The sequence below is a fragment of the Muntiacus reevesi genome, chromosome 17 (genome assembly GCF_963930625.1).
Source record: "Muntiacus reevesi chromosome 17, mMunRee1.1, whole genome shotgun sequence".
NCBI lineage: Eukaryota > Metazoa > Chordata > Mammalia > Artiodactyla > Cervidae > Muntiacus > Muntiacus reevesi.
Genome location: NC_089265.1, coordinates 48,713,560 through 48,734,235, shown reverse-complemented (window position 1 = coordinate 48,734,235; position 20,676 = coordinate 48,713,560). Strand labels below are relative to the sequence as shown.

Sequence of the window (20,676 nt, the reverse complement as noted above, 5' to 3'; positions counted from 1 at the left end):
ATATACCCAGAAGTGGGACTGATCAACTATCAAAAAGTGATTTCTAGTTCATTTGAATATATGGGTGAAACTGCAGCATTATTTTCCAAAGGCCTGGTCCCTAAGTCAATGCATAAACACCACAGACGCAGCCTTTTTCTAGGTCTCTAAATACACTGTTGTTGAGAGATGGCCTTGACTGCATTCTTCTCATTTTACCTCACCCTTATGGCCACATTCCTTTGCCAAGTTTTATTTTTTTTCAATGACTTGTGCCTGAATTCAAGATTTTTCATGATGCTTTCCCACTTGGCTCACGTTGCTTATTCTTCAGCTGCACCACAATGCACCGCTTTCAATGCACAGAAACAAATCCAGAATAAACACTCCAAGTGTGTGCATGTAGTGTTTTTGAATCTAATAAATAACCACCTCCAGCCAACATCAAACGTGAACAATAAAAATTTTATAATGTTGGATTTGCCATATGCCCCAACCAGATAGAGTCAGCAGGCATAGACACACATGATATGTACGTAAATAAAAACCTACTCAGTACCTTTATATATAAACATCAATTTATCGTTAAATGCTATTAATATACGCAAGTTTGTAGAATTCGACAACATCATTGTTGTGCTTTTATATTTTTCTCCCAATAAATTTCACTGAATGAAACTTGAGCAGTGAGTAGTGGTTTTAAGGGGTTAGAACAGAAAGGTGATGGAAAGAAGGGAGGTTAAAAGGAATGAAGAAAAAAGAAACAAAAACATCCTCACTCCCTTCTCATCCTGCTTTAAGTGAAAATTCCAGCTGGGTCATTTCAAGAGGAAGTTACTGTCAGTGGTGGAGATATTTAGGTGTAAATTACCAAAAAGATCTAAGGCAGGGTGTTCATCATTAAGAGAAGTCACAGTATCAGGAAATTTTTCTGTCCATCTTTAGAAAGAAAAGGCAAAGACCACCAAGAAGCAATCTTGAAGAAAAACGATGTTCCCCAAACTGGAACCACATGGGGTAACCCCATTAATCGCAATGCATACATACAAGTTCTGACAGTGTAATTTAAAGGAGAAACTGCATTCAAGGGTCAGCCCACATCATGGGGCTGGGAGTTCAGAGATTTGATATGTGGAAACAACAAAGCACTTTAAGTTTCGATTCCATTTCAGAGAGCATCTCGGAATCTGGTTTTAGTCCCGCTGGCGCATCTTGCATGCTCCAAATTCCCTAAATTCACTACCCAAATCAGAAACAGAATTTTTCTCCACAAAACTTCTCATATTGCTCAAGAAAATATCATTTCTGTCCATCAGAGTGAAGGAAACAGGAGATGACACCAGGCCCCACGCCAGATCAAAGCTGTCTTGATCAGCAAATTAGATTTTCAGCCTGTTCCAGGATGGGTAGCAGATGGCTTTTGGAGTCTGCAAAGTTAGGGATGTCGTCCTGATCTGGTGAGAAGGGGTGGGTATTGTTCAGGTCGAGTCAGGCTCCCTCTGAGAAGACCCATTCCTTTTTCTCATCCTAAGCTCTTATTTCCCAATATTTCACATTTCATTACTTGGGCTGATTGGGTCTTTTATTCTAGCCTGTTGATGTAATTCTCCAGGGAATCTCAGTTCAGATTGAGTCTGGCCATAAATGACAAGTCTTTATACCAACCCTACAGTTAAGAGTTTCTATCTCCCTGAGACCCTGTGATCTGTTTTATTTTGAAGGTGCCATATCGTCTCATATCTGTTAAAAGAACAGCTGAAGAGATATTTTTAAAATATGAAATGATTCTGTCTGTTAGGTTGAATTTATTTCTGGTGTTGATTTGGATCTAGATTAGAAATGTGCTCCAAGGACAGAAATGAAATCTTAAATGTGCTAATGAATAAAATAGGAGATGCTGATTTATTAAGCCAGCAAAATAAAAAGGAACTGAAGACCAACTAAAAGCTTTCTGTGTTCTGTGAAGTCACAAAGACTGGTGTAGAATTCATTCATGACTGACAAGGCCACACAAAATTCCACTCCCACGCTGCAAGGAGAATCTGTAACTGTAGAGTGCAAATGTAAGGTTTTGCTCATATATGTGAGATTGCTATCACTAAAGAAGGATGCCATCTTATATCTTTTTTTTTTTTTTTTTTTTTTTTTTGCAAATCTATAATGTTCGGTTCAGTGCTGAGTACAGAGCAAAGGTGCAGTATTGGTTATGCTGAATTACTAGTGTTAAGCTACTTTATACTCATTTTGTTCTATATTTTAAACTCTCCCACTTGTTAGGAAAGACTTCAAGGTTATTTCTTTATCGATTCTCTAAATAAGACTCATATAAACTTATATGCAGCCTACAAAAATTGTGTGTATGTGTATATATACAGTTCAGGGGCTAAAGCAGGACCCTTCCTCTTATTAGATGCACTGCTAATGCTAGATGCACTGCTTTGAAAATGACAGCAAGTGCAGAGAGTGAGGGCAATGAAGAACAGGTGTGTAGGTGTATGCGCACATCGGTGTATGTAAAATGACCTTTGATCCCTCGAGAACTCTACAAGGGAGATGCACTATTTATTAACTAAGGAAATGGAGGCTCAGAAAGACTCATGAGCTCAAGGACATGCAGTCACTAAAGAGCTAGTAAGGAGTGAAGTATTAAATTCTGAAATGGCAGCAAAATAAAAAGTTGACCTATGGAGTGTAGTCACCCATCAGAGCAAAGGTGGCAGTTTTAGACTGTTCCCGGCAACCTCAGGGGGACCACCCTCGGGCTCCTTCCCTGTCAACAGTTGGGTATCTCCATTCTCCCTCAGGCCACAATCAAAATGAGAACTTTTCAGGAATAAATTTTCCCTCCTTCTAGTTAACATTCTTGAGAGAATATGGATCAAATGTCCATACAAACAAACACATCTGGATTTGCTAGCTTTTACTCATAAAAAATCATGATATTTCCCAAATCAAGAGGAGAAACAGAAAGATGATAGTAATGACTGCTTCTGAGTAATGAATTGGGTAGTGAGAGAAGGTACTTTCTGCAAAAGGAAATGTGTAGCTGCTTAGGAATATTAAAAGCAATAAGATAATTCCTCGACATGGAATTGGTCTTTCAGGCCAACCCTGAGATACCCCAGGCAGCAAGTTTGACATGAACACAAATGAATAAAATGACATCAGAAGAGGGCTGAGCAGAGCATACATTCTCTATACCTTGGCTCACAAAACCCCTCTGAGGAGGAATACAATGGCCTCCATATTCCAAATAGTGAGACAAATTACTAGGGGGAAAAAAAGGTAAAAGGTTGAACTAGTTCCAAAAGAAGCAGATAATTTAATGATGGAATGACTGGGGGAAGAAGAAAGCTTTATCTCTAACAAAGAACGTGGGAGAAATTCAGGAGGTAGTGAAGGGTTATATAAAGACAGGACCTTTAACGCTCCTTGACACTAAGATAGTTGTACAGTTTTATGTAGCAGGTTGGATATATAGTTTTATGTAGCAGGATTCCTGCAGGCAATTTCCTATGTGAAATATATTGTCAAATACCCTTTGCCTTTCACCAACCTTTCTGCCAGTAGAAGGAGATTCCCTGAAAGAGAGAGAATACCCACCTGTCTCCTGTCATAATATGAACCCCCTGTGATGCTTCTCTCTTTCCCAGTGTCTGAGAGTCAGTTATGCCTGAACATTTATTGAGCTCAGGTTCCGGGAAGGTACAAAATAAAGTCTTCAATCTCCAGTGGTTTCCAGTCTAGTATGGAAAATGGATAGTTAATAAGCAAATGTGCAACATCACATTAAGGAACTCTAAGGACACTAGAAAGAAAATTGAACAGGATAAAAGAATATAGGGAGGGGAGCACCTTTCTTTCAAAGGAAGGTGAGGAGGAACAGTCCTCCCGAAGAAAAATTTGAGAAGAAGCATAAAAGAAGCGGTTTCTGGGGAAACAGTATTCCTGCCAGGTGACATGTCTCACACGACAGGGTCCTGGTTTGAAATCACACAAAAAGCATAGTAACTCTGGGAGCTCAACGGCCAGGCCATAGGAAATAGCAACTCAGACTGGCAAAGGGCTTAGGTGTTTTGCTAGAGGACTGATTGTCTGAGGCAGTTAAGAAGAGGTCAAAGGCATGAAATTCAAAATTAGTGAGCCACAAAAATAAAAATATGCTCTTTGATGTAATTACCACCAGTCCCATGTGGATATTTAATTTAGAATTAGTTAAAACTTAACAAATTAAAATTCCTCCATTGGACTGGCCACATTTCACAATAACTACATGTGTCTAGTGACTACCATTTTGGCAGCATAAATGGAGAACCTTTTCATTACAGCAGAAAGTTCTACGGGACAACGCTGATATAAAGGACTATGAAACAAATTGTTCATTGTATTCAGAGTATATAAAACTTGAATATACTGTTGCCAAGAATATAAATGAAAGTAAATGTACTAAATTTAAAAATTAAAATTACTTTCCATATTAAAAAAAATAGTGGGCCAAGTAGTGAAAAACAAAGGATGCCTATATATTCCACAAACTTTTTCATTTTTTTGATCACTGTGAAGAGAACCTCAAACAGGTAAGAAAAATGCCGTTCTTTCATACAGCCCCATGCTGGACTTCCTTGGACTGGACATGACAGCACATTGGCCACAAGGCGGGCTGGGGGTTCAACCCAAATTTGGTTGGGATTCAGACTCTACCACTTACTAGCTGTGTCTCTTTTAATCTTTACTTTCCTCATCAGTAAAATGGGTACAATACCTGATTTCCTGTGTAGGGTTTTGAGGATACCAAGAGATGGTACATTGAATGTGCACAGCATTTTGCCAGGTATATATTAGAAGGGCAAAAAATGTTACACTTACAACATGTCAATATAATTATAAAGGTACTACATGTCCAGCATGGAATAAAATGGACATGGAGTTATTAAGAAAAACATGTTATTTCATAATAGCCAGTCATTTTCACTGATTTCTATTTAGTTTATAGGGGAGCTTCTTATCATAGTAATCTTGATACTTTGGATGCTTCGCTTGCTGTAATAAGGTTCAAGGCCAACACTGATCTCAATCTATTAAATCTATAAATCTATTTATTAACGAGTGGAATACTAAGGTCCGCAACTGTATCGATAGTGATGGCAGGAAAACAAGGGATGGAGACTAGGCTACATTCTTAAACTCAGGGCAAGGTTTTCCTGTTTGAACACCATTAAAAAGACAAAATTTACGTAACCAAAGTGCTTTCCCAGAAGCAGTGAGACCTTTCCTCTCTTCTGGATGCTCAGCTCAACTCACAAAGGTGCTCTATGAATGAAGAATGACAACTGTGCTCTTCTCGAGAAGGTACAAATTACAAAAGGAAATGGATGGCCTGGGGAGGGCAGCCCCAGAACAAAGGGAGACACTGTTCCTCACTCAATCACAGATGCCACTAACAGGATGCGGGCATCTCTGAGGGACCACAGGCAACTTGTTCAAAGCCTGGTGGAGAAGAAGTCCCAAGTGCAGAGCTGGATTATCTGTCATTCTGACATCTAGAAGGGAAAGGGGTAGCTGGACCATAAAAGGCTGACGTTGCTGCCAACTCATGTTCAGACTGCTGGTTAACATGTTCACCTTCAAAGCACCTTTCTTTATGGGGTGGATGGAACAGATCGTGGTTCTACAGATTGGAAAAATGAAGCACCTCCATTAACAACATCTGGAAAAATGACCGGCCTAAGCTCCCATGATGCAGAAAGCCACACTCACTTAGGGAACAATGATACCAGCCACTTACTAGGTGGCTCACTGCCTTAGGAGCTGTGCAAGTATCTTACGCTCAGGATCTTGTTATCTTCGTGAAAATCCATGAGGTTGGTACTGGCTTTACCTCCATTTTACAGATGAGGAAACCAAGATTCCGGGAAAGTTACTTAGCTACTGAGTGGTCTGTCTGCAGCTAGAGATTATCATTTGAAACAGCTATAGCACTCCTGTCCAACGAAGAGTAACTTGGAGATTCAGGCAAAATAAGAGATTCTGAGAATTTGCTACAGAAGAATTACTAACAAATGGCTGCCATGAGAATAGGAGAGGTTAAACAAAAGATAGGGCCAAGTAAAAGTTACACAGATAACTTTATACATTGAGTGAGTCAGTCAAGGTTTTGGTATCAGTAGCAGCAACTAGGGAAAAGTGAAATATGATCTGAATCAAGGATATTGACATTATTTCATAGTGTCCATTTTTCCTCTCAAGCCCTGTCTTTCATCACAGAATGATTGATTTGTCCATCCGTGGGAGAATCCTAAATGACCACCCAGTCAATGGGGGACATAGCAGCTGCCACACAATCACAGGAGATAAGGATGAAAGGCCCTAGGAGGTCAAGTGTAAGCAGTCAGTCTCTGGGCAGTCATTCCCAGGTCCCTCTATCTGCACCGTGCTCTTCCACCTGGACCCAGGCAACCCTTCCTTCTTCCTGGATATTTTGCCCATTCGACTATAAGTTTCTCTTAAGAAAGGTATTTATGGAACTTAAAAACACCTTTCTCACCACCGTCCCACAGGAAACAATAGAACTAGGTAGGCATGTTTACTTTGAGGCAATGGTGAGCTACCTTAAGATGCATTCAGACTCTAGAAGTTTGAGAAGACAATTCTTATTCCAGAGAGTTCATCAGGATTTCCATGATGCAGAACTGATAGATGCCACTCAGTATTAGTGGGCCTTGACCATGAGTTCTGAGAGATAAGCAAATTTGGAAGTCAAAGAAACATTCCTAGATGAAAGCATTTCCATTATGAAGGTAAAATATCATAGAGCATCATTTCCCATGAAAAAAGCCATGAGACTTCAAAACTTGTCATCTCTGTATTTTCTCCTTTCATATTTTACTTTGTACTGTGGAATATGTTTACTGATGAATGATGGAAGTACTTTCAGGGGAATATATATGAATATGTTTAATCCAATTGTTATGAAGGTATTAGAGAAAGAAGGTATTATATGCATATTGGTAGGTGGCTTTTATTTAAATCAATCTGAAAATGTAACTAAAGCAGATAGTAAAAGGGGACTCCCCTGGTTGTCCCATGGTTAGGAACCCAACTTGCAATGTAGGGGACATGGGTTTGATCCCATATGAGACCCCATATGCCATGGGAAAACTAAGTCCGTGTGTCATAACTAATGAGCCCATGTGCCACAAGGAAAGATCCTGTATGATGCAATGAAACCCTTCATGCCACAAATAAGATCCAACTCAACCAAACAAATAAATAAGAGAATAGGAGAAGGTAGCTGAGAAATCAAATATGAAGCCTATAATAACCAGGAATCAAGAGGAACCAAATGGATATGGATGAAGAATTACATGAGGACATAGTAACTTATCACCTCTATTTGCAACACTGTATAAAGCCAGAGGGAGCATTGCAGAGTGGCCCAAGCCTATATGAATCCTGGGATCTAAAAGCAGGGTGTTGGTTTAGCTAAATGCTAAAAAGATTCAGATATAGCAGCTTAGCTCCACTTTAAAACACAAATCCTGAGACATTTTGCAAAATCATGATCGGGAAAAGAAGAAAGTGCAAAGGTGTCTGAAATTCAGAGTCGGCTGCAATGAGTGGGGGCATCCCAAAAGTCAGATCTTTCTTGAGCACCAATGGATCAGATAGTGTACAAAGCACTTTTTATCTACTTCCTCATAATCGCTGAAATAACTCTTGTGAACTATATATTATTAAATGTTCCCATTTGACAGTTAAGGATGTTGAGACAGAAAAATTAAGTAATTTGTCCAAAGGTACCAGCTAGCAAACGGTTCAACAGTGAGTGAAACCTAAGCAGGCTGGTTCTACAAACATGAACTCTTCATCATTTTACCATCAGCATAACATGGAGGGCATCTTGGTAAGCAGATCACACAGGACTACTGTGCTTCTTGTTCAGGCAAACTTTGTGCCAGTGTTAGAGAAACACTTTTGAAATAGGTTAACGTCACCCTGAGTTCGTTGTACCTACTTTGAAACCAAAGATCTGAAGCTGAAATTCAGACAGTATGGGGACAGAGTAATAGGGAACTGGGCTGAGAATTCCACCCAGTCTCTTCTTTACCACTAACTCACAGGGTGAATGTGGTCCATTCATTTGTCTTTGAGAAAACTGAGGCTTAATCATGTCTAAGGCCACATTCAATGCTGGGTTGTAAATGACCCAGACAGGCTTTTTCAATGGCTTGGTAACAGAATGGTTACATTTACAAATACTTGTGTTGAAAGAAAGTGAAAGTGAAGTCACTCAGTTGCATCTGACTCTTTGCAACACCACGTACTATAGCCCGCCAGGCTCCTCCATCCATGGGATTTTCTAGGCAAGAATACTGGAGTGGGTTGCCATTTTCTTCTCCAGGGGGTCTTCCTTACACAGGGATTGAACCTGGGTCTCCTGCATTGCAGGCAGACTCTTTACCACCTGAGCCACCAGGGAAGTAATTAGCTAATCTAACATTCTACTTCCATATATCACTTGTGCATATAAACGTATGCCTTCTCCCTTTGTGTTTCAAGATTAATAAACCAATCATGCCAGAGAAGCAAATGGTACATACTATTTTCTTATCATAGGACTCTCCACTGCTGTAGGTTGTGGCCAGCGTGGATGAACACTCCTCCAGGTACCACGGCTTCTTTCCACTTTCGGCTGTGCTGCTGATGGAGATGGTATAGATGCTGTTGGTGTAGCCGTCACAGGAGCAGTGGTCTTTGCTCCTTCCACCGTTTCCTGACGCCCAGACAAAAACTGAGCCGAGGCCTCTCCGCCCCTGCACGCAAACAGAAGTAGGTCACAGACTCTGCATGAAGACAAGATCAATATCAACACAGCAGAATCAAGCATTTGCAGGAGGGGTATGATACTTGCCAGGTGGCTCAGTGCATAAAGAACCTGCCTGCAATACAGGCGACGCCAGAGATATGGGTTCAATTTCTGGGTCGGGAAGATCCCCTGGAGGTGGGCACTCCAGTATTTTTGCCTGGAGAATCCCATGGACAGAGCAGCCTGGCTGGCTACAGTCCATAGGCCGCAAACTGTTGGACATGACTGAAGCGACAGAACACAGCACGGGATGCTATATTAATAATATGCTGGATCTGAGCTGCTTTCTGAGGTTAGAGGGGTTGCTTTCAAAAATGAAAATAATTCAAATGCAATGTACAGCCTGATGACTATGGTTAATACTGTTAAATTGTATCTTTGAAAGTTGCTAAGAAAGTATATCTTAAAATTTCTTATCACAAAGAAAAATACTGCAACTATGTATGGTGATGGATGTCAACCAGACTCACTGTGGTGATCATTTCACAATTATATACAAATATTGAATCATTAATGTTGAATACTTGAAAGTCATGTCAACTATATCCCAATTAAACAAAGAAACAAAAATAATCCCTTTCACCTAATACAGTCATAGAAGTAACAAGAACACCAACAATGACAAAAATAAGGTCTAACATTTGCTAGATACCTACCGTGGGCCAAGCACCATTCTAAATATTTTACATGAACTGGACTGAATTCCTCCAATGACTGTGAGAATGGTACAAAGTTTGTCCCCCTCATCCAGATAAAGAACTGAGATACAGAAGTAATGACAAGGTCATAAGCCAGTAAACGGTAGGACAAAATTTGAACCCAGACAGCCAGACCTCAGAGGTGGCATATTATTATTCATAACTATCGTAGTCATATGATATTCGTATAAATCTACATCCACATGAAATGGGTGCTATTATGTACCCTCATCTGATATATGAGCAATGTGAGGGGTACAGAAGTAATGTATTTACTCTGAGATCACACTGTCAATAAAGGGCAGAATTTGGGAGAATGTCTTTCATTCTAGAGCTGTGTCTCCTCTATGTATGGTGGGGACATTAATTATGAGGGATGTTAATAGATGCTACCAGAAATATAAGGATTTCAAGATCAACTGTGTTTGGGAAACCGAATTAAACAGGTTCCCTTTTTGCAGAACTTCGAAGAGTCTTCAGGTGAGTGATCATTCATTGCAAAACCCTAACAGGGTGGCATGACTTGTAATTTCCAAACATATTTGCTTGTGGATATCTTCCTCAACCAGATCCAAGAAGTTATTGGTTTTTCTTACAAAACTTGGCATAAGCTCAGCAAAGAACATAGATGTATTGACTATTTTTCTATATAAGATGAGATTTTCAGGAGAAAAGAGAGAAATGAGTCAAATTGAAGAATATTTCTCAGAACAGTTATAGCTGAATCCTTCAGAAATTTTACCATATCGCATCTATAAGGCATGCTGGAGGAACCTAGGCCAAATCTATCATTTTGCAATTAGGAATACAGTAGTGTGTGCTAAGTTGCGTCTGACTCTTTGTGACTCCATGGACGGTAGCCTGCCTGCTTCCTCTGTCCATGGGGTTCCCTAGGCAAGAATACTGGAGTGGGTGGTCACTTCCTGCTCCAGGGGATCGTCCCAACCTAGGGATCAAACCTGCGTCTCTTATGTTTCCTGAATTGTCAGGCAGATTCTTTACCACTAGGGCCACCTGGGAAGCTAGTTTGCAATTAGGAAGTGAGAACCAAAGTCACAAAAATAGCAATGCTTAAATTTCTTTCCAGGCCCCAGGTCTTCTGGTCTCAGAGCATTTAGTGTGTTGTCCTGGAATTTCTAGAAAAAGAGCCAAAGAAAGAGAGGTGACAAAGAATCTGGAGTATCTTTGATAAACTCTCCCTGACCTTCAATTTTCAAGGAATAGAATATTTATGACAGGATTTGACTTGACCTGAGCAAAGATTTCTTTCTGTCCTTCAATGTGGAAAAATGCAATATGACTACACAGGAATGGGAAAAATTCATGAAGAGAGGGGGAGAAACTTCTGGATGTTCCTGCCACTAGACAGCTGGGCCTGGTTTACCATCCTTCAATTTCCCATCCAAATATTCATGAAACAGAGAAAGATGCAAAAATCACCCAGATATCATAAACTGAGGATTTTGTTCTATGCTTCTAATTCTCTAGAGGGAATTACCCCTCACTATGATGTGGATGGCAAGATTGAGAAACCCTGGTGACTGACCCATATCTATCTCAGAGACATTATGTCACAGCCAGAGAAGAATAAGAAGGTCCCATTTCATCACCAACATCTGTCCTTTCCATCATACACTGAGGAGCTCTGTCATCCGGAAAAAGTATGGTCACGTGGGAGCTTTACCCGACCAGTCAACAGAATGCTTGAGATGATGCCAAAACTTACCTGGTTTAAAGAGCCCCATAACAGATGATGGCTTAAAACCCACAAAATGATGGAAAAGCACATATGGCACAATCACATTTATATATCTATATAAAATTATGACTGTGTGCTTATGTATAAACTTCAACGAAAACATCTTTAAAAACATATTCGATTTATTCCAATTTAAAAGAACAAATAAAATAAAAGGCACTGTTATTATGTGACTCAAAAAAATATTCTGTAAGACAATATTTGGAAGATACTTTTGTATTGTAATATCATTACAAATGTAGGCTACAAAATGATATAGTACAATCTCAGTTTAGAAGTGTATGTGCCTGTGTATGTAATGAAGTTAATATGCAATACAGTGATATGCTTAAAGCTACCATCAGGTGACAATGTAATAGAATTTCTCCTGCTCAATAAGATTAGAAAGGAATTTTATTTTATTAATACCATCCTACTGTGACCATGCAGGAGTTTTATAAATAGAAACAAATACATTTATTTCTCCATTAAGACCGAAAATCCAGGGCTAATTCTTAAGAGATAATTTCTGTTTTATGATCAAGAGGAATTTTACATGTAGAAGGTTCACTGCGCTCTAAAAACCACAGAGGCTAACATTTACAGAGGTTTCCTATACATCAAGCACTGTACAAACATTTTTCTGTTTGTACACAATCAGTTCAGTTCAGTCGCTCAGTCGTGTTTGACTCTTTGCGACTCCATGGACTGCAGCACTCCAGGCCTCCCTGCCCATCACCAACTCCTGGAGTTTACTCAAACTCATGTCTATCAAGTTGGTGATGCCATTCAACCATCTCATCCTCTGTCGTTCCCTGCTCCTCCTGTCCCCAATTCCTCCCAGCATCAGGGTCTTTCCCCATGATCAGTTCTTTGCATCAGGTGGCCAAAGTATTGGAGTTTCAGCTTCAGCATCAGTCCTTCCAATGAATATTCAGGACTGATTTCCTTTAGGGTGGACTGGTTGGATCTCCTTGCAGTCCAGGGGACTCTCAAGAGTCTTCTCCAACACCACAGTTCAAAACCATTAATTCTCTGGTGCTCAACTTTCTTTATAGTCCAACTCTTACATCCATACATGACTACTGGAAAAACCATAGCTTTGACTAGACAGACCTTTGCTGGCAGAGTAATGTCTCTGCTTTTTATTATTATTGTATACAATAATTCTGCACAATTCAAGTCTGTATCAAATTTTTTTTTTTTTAATGGATGAGCAAACCAGGACTCAGAAATGCTCACTAATGCCAGACCCAAACTTAAATCCAACTGAGCCTGGTAAAGGCAAACTCCAGAGGAGGAGGGTATGGAGTCTGTAATCACCCCACTACCACATCCCCAGGCCTGAAGGGAGCCAGAGAGAGGGAGTCACAGAAACTGGAGACTGTGGGGCTAAGCAGAGCTGAAAACTGGGGAGGACATGTGCCAGTTCGTGTTGGTCTTGCAGGGAAGGAGCCGAGGGGACTATGCACTGAGCAAGACCCCGTCTCTTCCTCCCTCTCCCCCATTTTCCATTAATGTGCCCATTGGCTGGATGCCACCAGAAGCCAGAGGACCTGGAGCCCATAGAGATCAGTATCCCAGAGCAGGAAGCTTGTGGAAAGAAGGGGACAGGAGAGCTGGAGGGTCTACTGGAAGATGTAGCTAGGGTCTGAATTGTGTCCTCTCAAATTCACATGTTGATGTCCTAACCCCTGAGGAGACTGTATTTGAAACAAGAGCCTTTAAAGAGGTAATTAATGTTAAATGAGGTCATAAGAGTGGGCCACAATCAGACAGGATGGTGTCCTTTTAGGAAGATGAGACAACCAAAGTGTGTGAACAGAGGAAAGACCTCCTAAGAACACAGCAAGAAGGCAGCTGCTTGCAAGCTGAGGAGAGAGGCCTTCCCAGAACCGAACTCTGCCAGCACCCTGAGCGTGGACTTCCAGATTGGAAGCCTCCAGACTGTGAGAACATCCACTTGTGCTGTTTCAGCCACCCAGGCTGTGGCATTCTCGGCTGGCAGTCTGGCAGTGAATGATACAAGGTGAGAGGAGGAGATAAAGGATGAGTAGACCCCCCTCCCTGCCCTCAGGCTACAAAACACACAGAGGCTGCCACCGCTTTTGTCTACAAGGCAACCAGACCTCTGCCTGCGTGTACAGCCGATGATTAAAGTCCCAGAAATAAACAGACTGAACTTGTGGGCTGAAAATGCCATACAGACAGCTGCTAAAGATCTAGGGGGCTAATCTGAAGCAATTAGTAATTCAAAGGTTTATTTACTACAGATGCACAGGGAATTTTCATTAGTGTGCAGTATTTGGAAAACCAAAACATCTGGGGTAAAAAGAAATCTGGACATTTCCCCGAAATTCAGAGTAATTTCGGAATTAAATCTTAATGTGGGATGTAAGAAGAAGGGAAGGTGGGCAGAAGATTTTAAAGAGAAAAAAATATTGAGACATATTTTCCCAAAGTGTAGGAAATAACATTATTTTATACTGTGGTAAAGTATTACGATTACAACTGGTAACTCTGAATGAGAGGGGGAAAAAAAAGTCATCCAATTTGAGTGCCAAGTCAAAAGATAGTAAATTTACAGTGAAATATACTGTGAAATCCACGCAGGACCCATTTGACCAAATGTTAAATATTCTCTTTCATTGTGTATCTAATTGTGTATGTGTTTGTGGATCAAATCTGGGTCTCTTTACCATATAATATTTACACCAGTAAATACTATAGCATTTATTATTGAAAAAAACATCCATGTCAAAGTGGACCTGTGTTGTTCAAAGGTCAACTACATTTTTCAGGAGCATGACTAAATGACCAGAGGCTTCCGGCAATTCAGAAGACATGGCTGGACACTGTGCTGGATGCTTTCACATCTACCAGTTAATTTCAAGCCAATTGGATACGCATTTTTACAGATAAAAAAGTGAGTAACATTAAGTAACAGGCACACTATCATGGAAGCAGAGTAGAATGGACACAGGAAAGGGAGACTACCAAGTCTGATCAGGACACACATCTGTATGTGTTGACAAGAAGAGACACAGACACGATAAAACAACTGTAGGAGGAGGGACTCTCATTGAAGTGCCTTGCCTTCCAAGTACAGCCTGATACCAGCTTTACCAAAGCCCCTCGGTGCTCGGCTCCCTGCCTTTTTCTGATCTTTGCACATCAGTGAGATAAGACTGCAGGCCTCCACGGAAGCTCTTCCATACATGATTCGCCAGGAAGGGGTTTCAGGTTGGAAGAGGCTGGAGGAACACAAGGACACCTATGACTATCCAGCACCTAAGATATGAAGAGAGAACTGTTCATCTTTTCGAAAGCTCAGAAGTATTCTGACAAGCATTTCCAAAATAAACTGTGTTCCTTAAACAGAGCTAGGTTCACTGAAAAAATTAGTTTTGGTCTAGAATCATGATGTAAAGGCAAAGCAGTAGCAACAACAAAGAAGATGCTTGTTTCAGAATTTAAAATACATACATAACGCATTTTAAAGTAATACTTAATAAATCTTTGAGTCACGATCATCACTGGGACAGATGAGTCACATGAAAGTGAAGTCTTCTTAAATGTTACCTGAAAAGAAATCTAATCCACAATTCAAAACAAATCAGGAGAATACAGCTTCTGGTGCCTTGGAGACCACACTGATGTAACTTGGTGGGAGGAAGCGTTCTTTGGGAAGACACCAAGAGAACGTAGTCATGGGACAGATGCGTGATTAGATGTATTTGAGAAAGACTAAAGCCTGAGACTTGTTTCTTCAATCAGTAAATCTGGGCAAGATGAGGATGGGGAAATTAATTATATGAGATGGAATAAGATCCAGGGAATAAAGTGGGTCAAGCCCCACAAATGCCCAAGGGAATTAAATGAGGCAGATAGATACGAGATTTTTCAAATGAGTAAAAGAAGGAGATGTGGCCTCGGACAGTGAGGAATCTAGGGATTAAGTGCTGCTTTTGTTGGGAACAATCCTATGCTGAGGTACTACCTTTGCCAGCTACAGCATCCTCACCTGGAAAATAAGCACACCTGACTCTGACTTGACAATCTACTCCATAATGTTGGGGTGCCTGATGTGCAAAGCAGACAGGTTTCACTTGATTCTGGTTCTGTTTTCAGAATGTTTAGTTATCGTGTTCTCAGGATTATTAAAGTAAACAGAGGAATTACTCTAGGCATTTTAAAACCAAACTGTCAGACTTCCCTGGCGATCCAGTGCCTAAGACAGTATTCTTTCACTCCAGGGGTGCAGGTTCGATCCCTGGTCAAGGAACTAAAATCCCACATGCCATGAGTTACAGACAAAAAACAAAATAAAACACTGTCATTAACTGTGGTTTATCTGGTGATTTTGAGGGCATTCTCAGCAAGACTCAGGCTATTACCCACTTGTTTCCAAGCAAAAATTCTAGGATTAAAAAAGCTTAAAAATGGACAGCAACAGCTTCCCAAAGACAATTCCAACAGCAGCCAACAAGCCACAGAGTGTTCTCCACCAGCACCCGCGGGGGTTCAGCCCTCCGTGGCTCCAGAGTCTGCTCCTGTTGCTGTTCTCAACCTTTCCACCCCTGCTTTCACGTGTCCACTTTCAGAACGGCTCCTGTAGCAGGAAATTGGATTTGGTCGAAGGGCCATCTAAATATTCGCAGACTGACTTACAAAAAACACTCTGTGGAGTGTCTTTACCAATCTCATCTTATGCTACTTAGCCGATCAAAGAATGGTTGATGATAGAAAAAGTCTGAAAATACAAATGCAGTTAAAGAAGGCTTTTGTGAACGATAACCTATTTCTCTGCAATTCTGTCTTTTCTCCCTTTTCTCAAGTGATAGTATTTCATTGTCCTCTTTTCCTCTCCATCTCAACCTCACCCATCTTTTCTGCCCCACATCAGTTTTCCATATTCTGATTTGCTGTATACATAATAGGTCACTAAGCCACATATATCAAGCATTTTTAAATGTCCTGTTGACTCACCCTGAAAGTATCCGATGCAGTTATTGTTGCTGTTGTTTAGTCACTTAGTCGCTAAGTCATGCCCGACTCTTCTGTGACCCTTGGGCTGTTTGTGGGATTTTCCAGGCAAGAATACTGGAGTGGGTTGCCATGTCCTATTTCAGGGGATCTTCCCCACCCAGGAATTGAACTGGTGCTCAGTGGTAAAGAACCCGCCTGAAGTACAGGAGACAAAGCAGGAACCATGGATTCAATCCCTGGCGGGGGTGGCGGGGGGAAGAGCCCCTAGGGAAGGAAATGGCAACCCACTCCAGTATTCTTGCCTGGAAAACCCCATGGACAGCCCAGCGGTCTCAAAAGAGTCGACATGACTTAGCGACTAAGCAACAGATGTAGTTATTAGCGATCATATACATTTTATCATGCACAAAAGATAACCCATTTGCTATGATTCCTGAGCATACCACATGCAGCTGACTTTCCTTTCAAAGAAATAGAAAGCCTGATGATGATGACTGTAGTATCAGATGCTGGTGACGAGAACTGCAAGCATTTCTGGTAAAGTGCCACCATTTTATATTCTACTTAAGTATCTACATGTAGGGTCTTTTCACCATCTTCTTCGTGTTCAAGTACATGAAGGAGAAGCATGATGCATTGAGTTCAGGGAACCTCAAGGGGACTTCAGCTCAGTTTTCTAAAAGGACACTTACAGTTGTAGTCAAAGACTAGTGTAAAGAATAATCAATCAATGCTGCAAATACAGAATTCTTCCAGTCTCAGTTTCCTGATAAAGAGCTACTATTATATTTACCATGTGCATATAAAAGAAAAAAACAAACTGAGTTGTTTATTCACCATATCTGTCAGAATATAAATTCGCTAAAGCATCAGCTCCCTGCAGACGTGTAGAATCAACCCTGTCATCAGAGGTGTCCTTTCTTCGAAGGGCTGACCGAGGACTTGGACACACTACAGCTTCTGCTTTATCACCACGTGCACGATGGTGTGACCCGTGGGTCCCAAGAACACTATGACATCAGGGCAGATTGATTTAACCTTGTTTATTTTTAACTGGAAGAAGAAAATCAGTCTTTCGGGGAGAAAGGATAGTAGAAGATCTAGGAGTACATAAAAGCCAGGTGTGTTTACTAATGGAAGTAAGTAGGCCTTCGAGCAAGGAATTCTATTCCTGTTAACCTGTGGATTTTCTGTACATTGAAAAACTCCACATAATTAAAATGTGGAGCCCAAGAATGTGCTATGAATATTATTTAAAACTGGACACATAAGGTTCATACAGCAAATTTTTATGTTTCTACATAAGGAAATTAAGGGAATAAAGTGAGCAGGGCCAATCAGTGGCAGGGCAAGGCCAGCCCACCTCAACCAAAGCTGTCCTGCAGTGACCCTTACTGACACTAAGTATTGGGCTAAAAATGCTTAACAACATGGTTTAGAGAAACACTGCCTACCAATGGTGCATTAGAGGAAAGGGGGGGAAAAAACATAAACAAACCCCCAAATCCTTCTTTTCCTTCTTTATCTCATTTACCAAGTCAACAATCTCCAAGTAATTGTCTGCCTTTCATGTTTTAACTATGGTCAATTCAGACTGATCAATGCCCCATTTTTTTTTTCCCCCCTCAGCGCCTATCTTCCTCATTTGACTCCTGGAAGCCTAAGGAATGCTCAGGTTTGTTATCAATATTAACTTCTGGTCACTCCCACAGTCCTGCAAGCTCTAAGGCCGCTCCAGGGCTTCTCTCGGGGCCTGGGGAAGGCTAACACTGGTCGTGCGGGAGGAGCAGGCAATCTGGGTTTGTCAGTTTCTCAGTCCAAGGAACTGAAAAAGTACATGTGAATCTCATCTGCCCTCAGAAATAATCACAAGAATGAACAGCACCAACACAGCTATTCTGGGTACATTCACCATCCCAGCACTCCCCTTTTGAGGGAAAAAGAGACACACCTCTCAAAGGTTTCTCCATCCTGGGTCATCACAAAGCAAATGCAGTGTCATGCTCAGACTCTGAGGGGAGCCAGACTTATGAAATGGAGAAGGATATTTTTAATATTAACATGAATTCTCTATTTTGAAACTGCGCAGAGAGATACCATCACCTTTCAATTATACTGAAGGAGTAGAACTTGAAAACTTCCTTTCACGGAGAATGAAAACCTTTATTATCAACAGGAATTGTGGTGCTGGAAAAGCCTCTTAAGAGTCCCTTGGAATACGAGATCAAACCAGTCAATCTTAAAAGGAAATCAACCTAGAATATTCATTGGAAGGACTGATACTGAAGCCGAAGCTCTAATACTTAGGCCGCCTGATGTGAAGAGCGGACTCATTGGTAAAGACCCTGATGCTGGGGAAAATTGAGGGCAGGAAGAGAAGGGGACGACAGAGGATGAGATGGTTGGATGGCATTATAAGCTCAATGAACTCAAGTTTGAGCAAACTTTAGGAGAGTGGTAGACGAGGGAGCCTGGCATGCTGCAGTCCATGGGGTTGCAAAGATTCAGACACGACTTTGCGACTCAGCAACAACAGTGAAAGGGATTTATTGCAAATGTTTGAAAAGGCATTTGCAAAGAAGGATAGAGGATGATCCAGTAATAATGAAAAACTGATCGCCTTCTCTCAGGTAGCTCTGGAGAAGTGAATATCTCCTGCAGGCTAGTTCCAACTCCCAGTTCAGCTTTGAAGGGGTGAGCAAAGCTGCCCATCTCTGAAGCCCACCATGGGGCTTTATGTCACAGGCCTGTACTCCATGAAGCAATGACTTTGACCTTCTGTGGGTAGCTCATAACATTTCTGAAAGGGTGTAAATCGGTCCTTTACATTTTCTTCCCATAATAATACTGATTCAAATGAAAGCAAATCACACTTCTGAAAAAAATTACGATTGATGTTACACCTATATTATTCACAAGATTGTGAAAGATACTCTAGGGTCCTTAAAGACGCACCGAATGTTGGCCTTCCTCTCGGGAGAAGACCAGCAATTGTTCTGCCAGGTGTGCATGTGGGACCTCAGTCAGTTTTCATGATGGCTCCATAAAGTGAGTGTCATCATAGCTTTGCCTCAGGGAAATGGAAACTCTGATGACTTAGTAACTCTTCAAAACTCTACAGAGAAACCAAGCTGAGGTTTCAGCTCTGGTCTTTGTGACTTTAAAGTCAATACTTTCTACATCATCATGGCCTGCATCCAGGGATGAAGGGAAGAGACAATATACTGAAGTTTAGGATATGGCAAATCAGTTGCCTAAATGATAAATTCACCAGGAGTTCAGAGGAGAGAGAGATCCCTGTTGCAGTGTTCACTTTCACAACCAGAATGAAAGCTACTGTTCACTGAGAGCTGGGTATGCAGAGACAGGCCCAGGAGACGCGTTTCATAAAAGCAGACATCACACAGAGCATGGGGACCAAGAGAACTGGATCTGTGGCTTGAGTCTGACTCACAGTGGTGCTTCTTAATGACCAGGTTACCTACTTTGCCAAGACTTAGTTTCCAAATCTGTAAACTGGGGGAGGTTCCATGAGGATTATCCCTATGCCTAACTCAAGAGGCCATCAGAGGTAATAATAATAATGTTTACAATCCTGAATATTAAATTTGGTTGTTTTCATCTTAAAGATGAGGAACATAGGCTCAGGGAAAGTGAAAAAATGTCTTCAATGGAAGTCATATATACTTCTAAATCATTTGGTGTTATCAACTCAGTTCAATTTATCCTTGTTTGTTACATGGTGGCCTGTCTTTTCTGATTGCTGACATGTTTTGTTGAAGGAAACTGATGTATCTGTCCTCCCCATCGGCTTTCTCAAATCTATGTTTAGAATCACAGAAGCTCAGAATTGGTATGAACCTGAATTTGACCTAATCTAATCCTTGTATGATGTTGTATCTTCCCTATGACACAGACATCCAGACTATGCTAGAATGACTTCTGTGATAAGGACTTCATTTATTCCCCAGGCGGCCCAGTAGTCACTAAAAATAGAACAAAACAAACTAAAAGAAAAAGAGGACTGTTATTGATATCTGGTTAATCCATGAGAAGAATGAAGGGAGTTAGAAAGCAATTTGCAAAAGTTAATAAAAACTACTCACAGTGTTAATAACAAATCTCTAAACTAAAAACAAGGTGACAAAGACACTTGACATGCGCATTATACAAGGCGGGATAAACATGTACTCCTTTCAATACAAATGCAGCACAATTCACAATGATATGGCAATCGGAATCTGATACTCAGATACCAGATAATTTTCAACTAGAGAATGTGAAACCACCTATGTATTTATGAAAACATATTTCTTTGTTTCTAAAATGGATAATAATCTTCTGGGTCCATTTGTCAAGTCACTTCTTAGCTCTGTTAATGTTCTAAAAACAAAGAATTCCATCAG

The 20,676-nt window shown here is 40.8% G+C and overlaps 1 protein-coding gene across 4 annotated transcripts in view; it reads right to left on the bottom strand.

Moving 5' to 3' along the window:
- PCSK5 (proprotein convertase subtilisin/kexin type 5) overlaps nt 1–20,676 on the bottom strand; it is a 498,339-nt gene that overhangs the window by 281,002 nt on the left and 196,661 nt on the right. For all 4 annotated transcript variants that reach the window (XM_065908244.1, XM_065908247.1, XM_065908246.1 and 1 more), the window contains exon 8: nt 8,580–8,792. In XM_065908244.1, coding sequence (XP_065764316.1) covers nt 8,580–8,792 — 213 coding nt within the window. The remainder of the gene's footprint in view (nt 1–8,579; nt 8,793–20,676) is intronic.